The sequence below is a fragment of the Triticum urartu genome, chromosome 2A, assembly GCF_056163025.1.
Source record: "Triticum urartu cultivar PI428250 chromosome 2A, HENAU_Tu73, whole genome shotgun sequence".
Taxonomy (NCBI): Eukaryota; Viridiplantae; Streptophyta; class Magnoliopsida; order Poales; family Poaceae; genus Triticum; species Triticum urartu.
The window spans coordinates 88,047,487-88,060,074 of NC_141874.1; the positions used below are offsets into that span (position 1 = coordinate 88,047,487).

The following is a 12,588-nucleotide window of genomic DNA, read 5'->3' on the forward strand; positions in this document are numbered from 1 at the left end:
ACTTGTGGGTCTCCAACGCGGATTTTTTTTCTTTTTTTTTTGCGGGGAAAAAACATTCCATTACTTAAGGAGGCCTATCAGCCTTACCAAGTTTACAAGAAAGTCTCTAACACGGATTCATGTACTCTCTTTTTTTTTGCGGGGTGGATTCATGTACTATTGAGCTGATATCTTGACAATTCAAAATAAAATTAATTAAAAAATGTGTATGAACGTTTGAAAAGCCTCGGACCGGTATCGGATCAATCGTGAAGCGGAGTAAGAGAGTCCGGACATCCGCTTACAGCACATCGGTCCCGTCCATCAGGGTCACTTCCCTTCTTTCTTCCCTGCTCTCTATAATCGTCGCCTTTCTCTCTTCAATCTGGATAGACTGTCCTTCGGCACACGCTTCTATCTACTCAACCCTCCCTTTACTTTGTTCGGTATGTCTTGGAACTGTTGTCGCCCACCACCTATTCGGTGAAATGATCGAACATAGAATTTCCAGCGGATGATGTATAAGTTGGTGCAAAAAAATAGTTTTAGAGCAGCAGAGAGAAGACTTCCAATGGATGATGTATAAGTTGGTGCAAAATTTTAGTTTCAGGACACGAGAGAGAAGGTTTTTGCACCATCGCGGTGATTGTTAATCCAACAGACAATGTAAAAGCGATGACTTAAACAGCTTTTTTTCTTCCTGGCTGCATTTGTTGGAGCAGTGTTTTTAGCAGAAGGTGATGTAAACGGCCCTTTTTCATGTGGTTGTGCGTGATGAATCGCCCGCAACGGTGCTGCCAATATGCAGCACGAGGAGGCAATATTTTGGGCATGGTGGAAAAGAAATTACACCACTGCATGCACATACATCATCTGCTGGAGCACCGATTTTTGACCAAAGTGCCCTAAATGGCAGTTTTCTGGGCGCAGCGGCGTTTATGCATCATCTGTCAGAGATGCTCTCAAAACAAGTGTCAAACCCTTAAATCGTTACGTACATACATTACATTACAAAAGCATTACAAAATCACACTCAGATGAGGTTGCTGCACAGCCAAAAAGTAAACAAGAAAAAGGAATATACATTCTCGCTAGCAGCTGCTACAACTAACGAAAGAAGGGGCGAATATCCTTAAAAAGAATATACAAACGTGGAACTAGAAGAAACCAAAACCTCCTATCTCGGACTGTTCCAAGGGGACGAAGACTTGTACTGAAAACCATGCGGCGCGGATCCATGTCCCAAATCAAGACTGTGGAGCTGTTCCATCAACTGCGACCTCCGTTCTTTGAAGAAATCTAGTCTGGTCGTCAGCTCAACCAGGGTGGACGACGGCATGGGTGGTTGCCTCCCGTACTCGACAGCCTGCATTACAACAAGAGAGTTCAACACCTTGGTTGCCTTGAAAAGGATTGGTGTGCTTGCGTTAAGACCATACAGTAGGACCATAAGATGCAATGATTTCTCTTACCTCCCCTGCTCTTGGATTGTTCGCGGACATTGCACCGCTCTCCGCTGGCATGCTTGACGACATCTCCCTTGAATCGCTCGAAGAGGCATCCAAGGAGTGCTTGCGGGAGAAGGGCTTCGAAGAAGCCTGGGTCAGCACGTGCTGTTTGATACTTCTCCAGTGTGATGCGCCCGACAAGCTCTCCTGTCAGAAAGTTAACGTGGCTTCAATTCTAAGTATGATCCTCGTGCAACACCAGTTTCACATCACACCAGTTAAGTTTTTCATTGTTGGCTTGCCCTTTTACAACTAAAACAAACTGAGCTCTGTAAACTACTATCTCCATTCCTAAATATAAGACACTGGGGCAGTTTAGGAATGGAGAGAGTATTATGGAAATGCAATGAATAATGGATTTGATTCAGCTAACTGGTTGGAAGACTTCTAAAGGGTAGTAGATTGATAGGGGCGTTTTTATCAAACCTCGTTCCTCTGCTTCTTCTCTTGATTACAGAAAGCAAGTTTAGTATCAAACCCTGGTTGAACAAAGCTCCTGGTGGCAATAAATATTTGCAATTGTTAATATATTACAATCTGAAAGAATAATTCAAGAACGGAACACATTCAACTTACAAACCATATGTTTTAAGCTGATACTATGCCTTACTACATAAACATCACGCTTTTGCTACTAAAATACTAAGCATAAAACTTGGTGGACATTTAGTATACCGCATATATGTTGATATTTAAAAGTAATTGTACATATTAGCTTAATGGCAACGTATCAGGTGCAAGTGTAACCCGCTATATCCAGAAGTAGGGAATCTCATGCTTGCACATCTAAGTTTGAGACCGTCCTTTCATGGGTGGGTTCAAATAGTACCTGACCAGTTGAGGGCCCAAATCAATATGAAAATACCCAAATAAAAAACCATGTACTTCTCAGTTTACATTACCTATGTATAAATTTCAAATTCAAACTCGTTTTGCGTTAAGAGTAGAAATAAAAAGGATAATAGAAAAAAAAACTGGCACATGTTATAGTTAAAACTATAGTTTCACCCTTCTAATACACGAGTTCAAATTCTAAAATGTGTAACCCCGCTCTAGATTACACCAACATTTCTATACTTTTTGAATTTTTCATGTTTATTTGATGCCCTGGCCTGACAGAAGCCACATTGCACAATTACACCCTAACAGCTTGGGTTGGACCTGATACATTCACTTCTAATTTGATATACTCCCTCCGTCCGAAAAAGCTTGTCCCTCAAATGGATGTATGTAGCACCAAGTTAGTGCTAGATACATCCATTTGAGGGACAAGCTTGGGACAAGTTTTTTCGGACGGAGGGAGTACTAACAGCTTGGGGGTATTGCACAATTACACCATGCCGTATGCTCTTCATAAAAGACAGATGAACGGAATTATTAATCATGAGTAATACTCCCTCCGTCCCAAAATAAGTCTCGTTGATTTAGTACAAACTTTGTACTAAAGCAGCGACACTTATTTTGGGACGGAGGGAGTACATCAATCATTGTCTTACTGTGGGAGATGACTTGAACGATGCTGATAACGATCATTCTCGTCTACGAAAGAGTCGTACTGGTGTTGGCGCTGTTGACTAAGTTGGACATGCAGCTCTGCAACCTTCTGCTTTAACCTTGCAACATCAGCTTCTGCGAGAGCAATCTCCTCAAGCTCTGCCTTCGTCTTAAGGCAAAGAAATTAGACACCGCCAAAAACTGAAAGTATGATAACTGCTGACCAGCTGCTAGATTCACATTTCAGTACCTTTGAGTCCATAGCACGTGAACCAGAAAATTGTCCAGAAGACATGCTTAATCCAACTTCTAATGCAGCTCTAAGATCCCTTTCAGCCTGCAGCTGCTCTTGCAACCTTGATACCTACAGGGACAAACAATTGCAATCAAACAAAGAATCAAGCCATCATTTAATCCTACAGAATTTTTTATAATTATTTAATGGGATGTTGATGAACAAAAATCGCAACAAGATCAAATTTAAAAGATGGAAATTATGGGTAAATTCCCATCATACAAGTGTGAAATGTAGTTGATTCATATAGTGGGAAAATGTGGCATACATCTTGTTCCAGCACCAAACGGCGCTCATGCAGAGCTTGCTTTCTTCTTTCCAAACTAGCCTGTAAGATTGCATTACCTCTAGTCTGAGAAGAATTTTCAGTTAGTTTGCAAGATCCCCACATCACAGGCCTACAATTACAGAATATGTGTTCCTTCCTTACCTCTTTCGCAATCCTAATTTGCAGATCATTCTTTGCAATCTCAAGTCTTTGGATAGCAAGCCTGAAAGGTACGTTTGCATAGTGAAATAGTTAAGTACAAAATCAACCCTTCAATGATAATATCACTACATGTGATCCAACAGAAAGTTAAAAGCTACGCGACAAGCATGGCCACACCCATCAATGGTAGCACAGGCCACAAAGATAGCACAGAAACTTTTAAATTAATAGCAACAACTTTCTCAATAGGGAATTAGTACTTGGAATGACTGGGAACTTACTCTTCTTCACCCGATGAATCAACAAACTCTGACTGCTGGCTCTTTCTTGCCTGTGTAAACCACATGTTTAGATCCACAAGGTCAAAACAGAAGCTACAGTAGACAACTACAGATGCTTCTTCAAGAGTAACTAGAGTAGTGTATTTATTCCAAAACCATGACTAGTTTTAAAAACAACACAATGGAAGTCAACGGAATGATATTCACTGAACTAGCATAAACATATAGAGGAAGACAACAAAAGGTAACGACTCGCTTACATTACTCCGTCCCCAAATATTAGAACGCTTCACATGTAACTGAGTTTCATTGGACTTGGACTGCCTATCTGCAGAATGTTCAGCTCCAGGACCAGGTAAAGGAACTCCTGCATCCAAAGACGAAAGAATCTCTCCCATTGACAATGGAGACTCATGACTGGAAACCAGATTTGTTGGATCATTTCCATTCGGTAATCTCTGGACATTTATCATCCCATTTTGATTTAAATGGCTGTGTGGAGCATCCTTTAAATCCGACTTTGCTTCCAAAGCCTTATCTGTGACAAAACGTTCGGCGTCTGAATCACCAGGGTCTACCTGTTGTGCCACATTAAGATGAGTAAGAAAGGAAAACCACATAATGATATCGACACAAAAAGAGTTGCTAGCCGAATAACATTGAAAATCAAGTCAGTTTCGGACTGGACTACTCGGAACTTCACACCACAAACATTAATAAAATGAACTATAAACTGGGGATAGGCTAGGTAGGAATTTTTTACAGGGAAAGGAGCCGGAAAAAAGCTTTATAAGATTATGATATTGTAGCCAAAATTTGATCACACTAATAACATGAGTAAGAAAGGAAAAACCACATAATGATATTGACACAAAAAGAGTTGCTAGCTGAATAACATTGAAAATTAAGTCAGTTTCAGACTGGACTACTCGGAACTTCACACCACAAACATTAATAAAATGAACTATAAACTGAGGATAGGCTAGGTAGGAATTTTCTACAGAGAAAGGAGCCGGAAAAAAGCTTTGTAAGATTATGATATTGTAGCCAAAATTTGATCCACACTATTAACGTGCAGAAAAATACATCATCAGTAAAACTGGAAGCAAATCAATTTTATTAGCTATCTTAAAAATATACAAGGCAAATATATGATTGGTAACCATGAATTTCTAGATTAGAAACTTCAAAATTGCAAACCATATCAAACCTGGTAATCATAGAGGTCAGCACCAGTACATGCACTGCTTTCACTCAAGTTTCCACTCAGTATACGCTCATCTAATTCTTGATCTACATCATTCTCTGCATCATGAAATCCATTATCTTTGGCATCCACAGTTTCATCATCTGTAGACTCTTCACTTCCACTATCTTGAATTCGAGAATCGGGTGAGAGGGAACACCTTGGGTGTTCATCCTGTAGAAGTGATGAACATTATGATAAGCAGCTTTACGGTAACTCGGGAAGTGGAAGAACAAGTAGCAAATGCATCAGCCTAAATTGCCTAGAATAGCATCATCAGGGCAATGAACTCTGGGATAGCATCAGGTAAACTTACATCAAATATGCTCTCATATTCCTCTAATAGAGTTGTGACAATGCATTGAGCATTGTTAGCAGCATTTGCAGCAGCTATGAGCTGAGCAGAATTGTCATCACTCATGTCTATGTCATCTTCCATCTCACATTCACCCGCCAGAAGTGGACGCAGCAAGAGAGGAGCCATACAAGCAGCAACTGCTGATGGAGTCATTCGATTCTCAGTAGTATGAGAAGCAACAGTGTGCATCATCCTCAAAATTCTGCAAACATCATGTATATGAGCTAATTGAAGAATTAACTTGATTACTGACAAGGAAATGATGTTTCTGCTCCAGTTGCATAAACTATTAGGTTCACCATGTGGTGATCATAGAAAGAATTATATTTAGAATGTACTCCCTCCGTCCGGAAATACTTGTCCTAGAAATGGATAAAATGGATGTATCTATAACTAAAATAAGTCTAGATACAACCATTTCTAAGACAAGTATTTCCGGACAGAGGGAGTACTGCTTGGCACGATATCCCTGCAGGTAAAATTGTTTACACATTGTCAACCCAAAAAGAAGACTAACCTCTGTAACAGCCGCCTATTAGGCTCGGGAAATGTCTCAGACATCGCTGCACGCATCGAATTTATCCGAGATTCCTTACTCTCTAGACCTAAACAAGGACGATAGAAGTGAAAAAGAATGGTAAAGAGCAGAATATGAATTACCACTAATCGTTAGATAACTAAGATAATACTAATCTTTTTAAACAAATAACATTATGAAATTTCATATATTAACTACCTCTATTAAATTGCAACTTCTGATAAGATAGTCTCAATCCATGGCCATGATATGAGCATTCTACTTGCTAAGGTACCAAATGTTCCAAGAGTGTAGTCAGATGTTCAAATAGTTTAGGTTTAATGCTACTGGTTTTTGTCTAGCCTATGAGTCCAATGTACCCTTTAAAGTTGGCTCTTAGCCTACAACACCAATATAGCTGATGAGGACCAACAGAGAGAAGTAAAAGAAGAAAAAAACAGAAGTCAAATCTGTTTGACTACTTCTAGATACTTTTAGTCCACTCTAGTATTTGTCTCGTTTTTCTTAACCAAATCCATAGTTTTCCTGACATAGAAAGATGCACAGAAGAAAGGCCTCCATGCTTCTTAGAAGATGTACTCCCTCCATTCCTAAATATAAGTCTTTTTAGAGATTCTAATATGGACTACATACGAAGCAAAATGAGTGAATCTACATTCTAAAATACGTCTATATTCATCCGCATGTAGTCCATATTCAAATCGCTAAAAAGACTTATATTTAGGAACGGAGGGAGTACTTGGTAACTCAGTCAAGGATATGAGTGCAAAGCAGTAAATACTCCAAGTATTCTTAAAAAATATTTAATGTTGGTCAAATGCAGTATCTAGCATACTGCAAATGTTTATTCTAATATCATGTAAAATAGTGAATTTGCTTATATTTATTGATAGTTCTTAAAGTTATGGTAAAAACATATAACCTATCAACCACCCTAACAGATATCTTCTTGCAAGACCTATATAGATTAACATGAATAGAGCACTTACGGAAAGCTTCTAATAATGCTGTGCAGCAGGAAGCAGGCACTGGAGAAGATGGTAGCTCACGCAGAACATGCTGCAGATGTGTATGTTCACATGAGTATAGTTGGCAAGCGAACATGAACTATTGAATGATACTTGAAAAAACAACACAAATGAATCACAGCAAGGTACCTTTACACAGTCACCGACAACATGAGCATCCTCATCCGGTGCAAACTCAGTCCTTCCTGGAATAAAACAGAAACAGATGCCCAAATTGAACTATAGGTACAATGACATTAAAACTACCAAACCAAAAGCATCACCAATTAAAAACAGGACTGTTCTAAATGTCAAACTATGCAGTGAAATAAACCTTGCTCATATTCATTCATTCTTCTGTCAACCTCCTCCACATCTGCAGCCTGACGCAAAATTCCCTCCACCTTTATCCCTGCAAGATGTTCACATTTCTGGTTAGATGTTCCAGATTGGTTGTGAGGCAGCATACGGCTACCAAATGCAAAGTGCAGACAGTTCCAAACATTAGTGATAGTTGACTCTTTTTAGTCTTACCATGTTTCTCAAGAAAACACAAAGCTTTTTCTAGAAAAGAAGGGCTGCCATCAATATCTTCTAGTGCAAGAAGAATTGGCCTTCCAACAACCAAGGATTTGGTAGGCCTCTTCTCTCTCCCTGCAGCCGCCAGAGGAGAGGTATGAACAAACAATCAGAGATTGAGTTTGTCATGAGTAACAATAAGTCATAAAATAGTGTGAGGAACCAACAATTTGGAGCTGCTCCTTCGTATGCATCTGGTGTGTCATTACGGAATATCCCATTATGTCCAATCACGAGAGCTGCATTTGGAGCCTGTGCAAGAGCTTCTTCCAATGCCGTTTTCCACTCAAGCAAATCTTCAGATGTTTCTGCCTGTTAAAAGTAGCAAGTCCTTCTATTTAGCTTTTGAAGAAGCATTAAAAGGTATAAAGCTGCATTTGCTGAAGTGAATCTGCCAAGTTAAATGGGAACATATATACCTTCAAGGTAAAAGCACGACCATCACGACCATCTGGAAATAGGACGGTCAATAACTTTTTGTCTTCCCTAACCACTACACTGTGAACGGGAAATACTGTTAGTATGACACTGGGAAAAAAAGCAAAAAAAAAGGGAAGAACAAGGACTCGTTTTTCACTGGCCATGAATAACATTTAATACAACAATGTTGTTGCAAAAGGCATCAAGAGATCAACAAAAGAATATATTTTTTATGACACATACCTCCCAGAATTATTTAAGTCAATTCCTCCCAAAGTAACGTTCACTTCACCACCTCTTTGGGGTAAGGAATTCTGCAATGTCGAGAACAAGCATGTCAAGGAAGTGAGAATTAACTCATAAGATGGACCAATGGACGGTACAATATTCTAGCAAGTAGCTCCATTAAACAGCATTCATGGTTTAAGTAGGGCAAGAACAAGAATAATCAGGTTTACGCCAGCTAAGCATCAAGTACTGAACATAATTCGGTATTTTTTTTACTTTTTAAGTAAAGGACCACATGAGAAGTTGGTGAACACCAGAAGAAAAGAAATAAAGCTGCAATCACATCAAGCAGCAAGCGCTGAGAAGACATCACTGAGATTGAACTAAAAAAAACTTCCGCTCAAAAAGAAAACTGAAAACAGCAAAGCCAAAATAACCATTCTGCAATTCAGCACTTAATTCAAGACAGTGTATACTCACACAAGATATTGATCTTGGTATACAGTATACACACATAAATGTCAGGACATCAAACCAGACTATTAAAAAAAAGTGATCAAGAGATATGATTAAAGCATCTAGCTGGATATTATACTAGATCGTGTTCCGAAATATTGGACCAAGAAGCAGAATATTAAAAAAAAACTGGTCTGATAAATCTGCTTAGTTTGTGCTTTCCAGTATACATAATATCTACATCTACATTATGGACAAAAATGAAAATACTAACAGGGTCATTCTTGAAGAAAATCAGCGATGTTCGGGTGAGGATGAACCAGCGCTTTTTCCAAGATTTCCATCCAATTCCTGGAAATCATATGAGCAACATTCATTTTCAGGTAAAAGCAAAATAAAACTGTATAAGTAGGAAAACTTCTGATTTTCCTTTTAATGATAAGAATATTTACATAGTAGATTGACAAAATTCATGCCATAACCCATATAGTAGATGGATTAAGCACAAATCGAATAACTAGAATGAGAATTAAACTATGAGAGTTGCCTTATACAAGATTCGGTTTAGGGTATCCGAATATCTCGTAGAAAATTAGCTAATTGTATTAATTTTGAATTTGATGATCTACAACTGAAATCATAGCCAGGTATCAGGATACAACTAAAGTACTTAAAAATTTATGGCAGACTCGGGAACTCATAAGAAAAAAGGTTTTAAAAGGAAACCGACGACACAGATTCTAACTTGGTCACAAACAATATAGAACCTATAGCTCCCTCTCTTACTTTGGGCCTGTAACAGATATGGATGGCTGTGATGTTGAAAACGTATTGGGGAAACTGGGAATGGGCCCTATGTGGAACTTTCCCACATGGACAGGAAACACAGCTAACTATAGTGCCATAATGGTATTATGAATGCACCTCCATCTGTGGCTTGAATCTACAATCCAATTCAACCAACAGATTCATTATGTGAATACAAGTAACTCGACATTTCTGAGTGGTGGAGGCTGGCAATCAACTCCGCACCAACGGTTCAAGGGTATGGAACGGCAACCATGAAACAGCTCACCACATGGTCGATCTGGAAGCATTGGAATGCATGTGTCCTCAATTGAAACCAACCAAATATCGTGTGCTTGCTCATACAGATTCAGGTGGAAGCAAGGTCTTGGGTAACAGCAAGTGCGACAGAGTTACGGCGGATCCTGGCCATGGGCACTAGTGCTCTTGTTTAGTGTTGTGTGGGGATTAGGCTGTAATTATGAACTCTTCTTTCTATCAATTCAAGGCACAGGACTTTCGTGTTCTCTCGAGCGATAAAATACAAGCAACTCGACTTGGTCTAGCCCCCGTCTTAATTATATTTTGTACTAATACAGAGAAACCTTCAGCATCATCATCAATAAGATATATATGTTTTAGCTCTGCATATAATCCATTTCTTCTTGATGATAATTTTTCAAGAACAAGAGAAAGAAAATCACTACTGTTACCTTTAACAATAGTACGGAAGGCAAATGTAAACGCTTAATGTCGACACTTGTGTATGTAGCTTTGTTTCAAACAGAATAAGGTAAGCAGCATTGTTATGGCCCCAAAAGGATAGTTAACTAATGTGTGATGTAAATAATTTTACCTTTGGATGATATGAAGAGAGGGCCACTCTTAAATACCTGGTTATGAGGTAATTTTGATGTCAGAAACAGTACAAAGAATTAATGATAACAAATAACAGTATCTTGAATGCTTAGAAGTCAGTCAACCGGGTACTCATTACCCAGATAAACGTAACACTGTTAAAGTGACAGCTCAAAGGAACCTACATATCTGATGCATTACATAATGAGCTAATTGAATCATGAGACGTCTCTCATAGTGATACGGGTGGAAGCTATCCAAGTAGCCGGATGAATGTATGCAGCTTGTTCCCCTATGCACACGAAAACGAAACGAGGAAAAACTCCAGCAAATTCTTGAACATGTTCCCAAAATTAAATCCCCCCTGCACCAAATCCTTGCTTATCTAGTCATGAGGCACCTTAAGAATGAAGCCTCGTCCCTCAGCCTGCAAAGTAATCGGTGAACTCACACATCTCTGAAACCAATTGGAGGCACACACAAGCAGTTCCTCGTTTGAATGCCTTCATTTTTCTTAAATGCAACCACCCCTAAACAGTTCCATTGGCATTCATGTGCCGTATTAATCACTAATCAGCTACTACTCCAAGCCAAATTAAATCCGTATCCGCTTATGCTCGAGTAATAGGACATACACTCTCTGTCTCTCCAGTCCAGCCAAAACCCAGAGGCAGTAGCAGCAGCTCCTGCGAGCTCGCATCATCCATCGCTCTGTCGCCTTTCGCATCAGAGCCGCCACCACGCCATCTCGCCTCCCAGAGCTCGACCCCAAAAATTCCCCAAACGAAAACAGCGGAACACCTGTCCGCACGCCAAAGCAGAGCATCTCTCGGCCGCCCGGGCATGAGAGATACCAAACTCCGACCCATCACCCGAAAAAAAAAACAGCATCTCCCCCAAACGCAGGCGAGGAATCCAAGAGCGAGAGAGAGCGCACAGGAGGAAGGGAGAAGACCACTCACCGGGCCGCCGCTCGGCGCCGCCCCCGCCGCAGCCGCCATCCCCGCCGCGCCTCCTCCTCCTCCTCCTCAGATCGTCCGCATCAAGCAGCAACCAACCAGCGCCGCCACCGCAGCAGCCACTAGCACAGAAGCAGCGGCGGCCGCATTGGATCTAACCCCGCGCCGCCGATCTGGCGTGCGGTGGAAGCGCCGCGACGCGTAGCGGGGATTAGGCGGTGGTTAGGATTTGGTGCTCGGGTTTCTCTGGAGGCGCCGCTGCCGCTGGGGAGAGGGGGTGGAGGGGGGGCGAATGCGACAGCGATTACGCGACCGCACGCACGCACACACACACGGGCTGCCCGCCCGCCGCGATCTCTCCCCCTCTGTAAAATTTCTCTCTCCGGTCTGCGAGGAGTTTGGGGGGAGTCCACTCCACTTTGGCTTGGGTGGGGGGTGGGGGTAGGGGTAGGGGGTGGGGAGCTTGCTCCCAAAGCTTTCTCGACTCGATTTCTTAAGGCCCGCTGCCAAGCTGTCCACACTTGCTTTAGATTAACCTTTCCGCCCTATCCTGGCCTTGCCCCTCTGGAATGGATCTTACCTTAAACTAGATCGCGCCTCGTTTTTTTTGGAGAGCAAAAATGGTTGGGAAATGAGGCGTGACCAGCACAAAATGTGCGTACATGGACGATGCTTTACGGCTAGCTTGGTTCGGTCCGTCTCCTGGGCTCCATGCATTGGCACAAAAATTTGCATCTAGTATATGGTTCGGTCGTCTAATCACGTCTTTTTGTTCGATGATATAAGTACGATTCGCACAAGGCTCGCCGGAATTTTACAGCAGAGATCAATCCAACCGCTAAAATTGAAGTGATTTTTTTTTATCCAAAGGGTATGAAGGCTCGTTGCGTACTTGTATCTGGTGGGTGGGACGCGACCGTTTTCATGGCGGCAACAACATTGTTGTACGCAGCAAATAAATCTACGCGGTACAATCCCATAAATCTGGCCGGCCGGACCGCACAGCCCCACGCATCCACCCATCCACCCAGGCCATCAACCATGACGCAAATGGGACTTGTAAACTGTAATGACAGGTTATTAACTAACTGCGCACAGTGACAGATCATTAACAAAACAGCATGGGGTGCAAAGCATCGATGCGTTTCCCAAGGCCCGCTCTTGGC

The 12,588-nt window shown here is 41.2% G+C and overlaps 1 protein-coding gene across 4 annotated transcripts; it reads right to left on the minus strand.

The window, feature by feature from the left end:
* Nucleotides 1-941: 941 nt before the first annotated feature.
* LOC125529294 (rho GTPase-activating protein 7) lies at nt 942-11,843 on the minus strand. Of its 4 annotated transcripts, none has more exons than XM_087543253.1 (22): nt 11,426-11,843; nt 10,462-10,498; nt 9,094-9,170; nt 8,379-8,449; nt 8,135-8,213; nt 7,883-8,027; nt 7,671-7,790; nt 7,471-7,548; nt 7,287-7,342; nt 7,119-7,188; nt 6,109-6,196; nt 5,550-5,793; nt 5,198-5,407; nt 4,248-4,565; nt 3,988-4,037; nt 3,707-3,767; nt 3,545-3,628; nt 3,232-3,345; nt 3,044-3,144; nt 1,914-1,983; nt 1,452-1,634; nt 942-1,345 (listed from the first exon to the last, which is right to left on the minus strand). In XM_087543253.1, the coding sequence occupies exons 1-22, from the start codon at nt 11,462-11,464 to the stop codon at nt 1,157-1,159; spliced, it is 2,484 nt and encodes an 827-aa protein (XP_087399379.1). In that variant the 5' UTR covers nt 11,465-11,843; the 3' UTR covers nt 942-1,156. The 4 variants fall into 4 exon arrangements, with proteins under 4 accessions (XP_087399379.1, XP_087399377.1, XP_087399378.1 ...); XM_087543251.1 differs by having other exon boundaries at nt 2,984-3,144; nt 11,426-11,842; XM_087543252.1 differs by having other exon boundaries at nt 3,044-3,150; nt 11,426-11,842.
* Nucleotides 11,844-12,588: the final 745 nt, after the last annotated feature.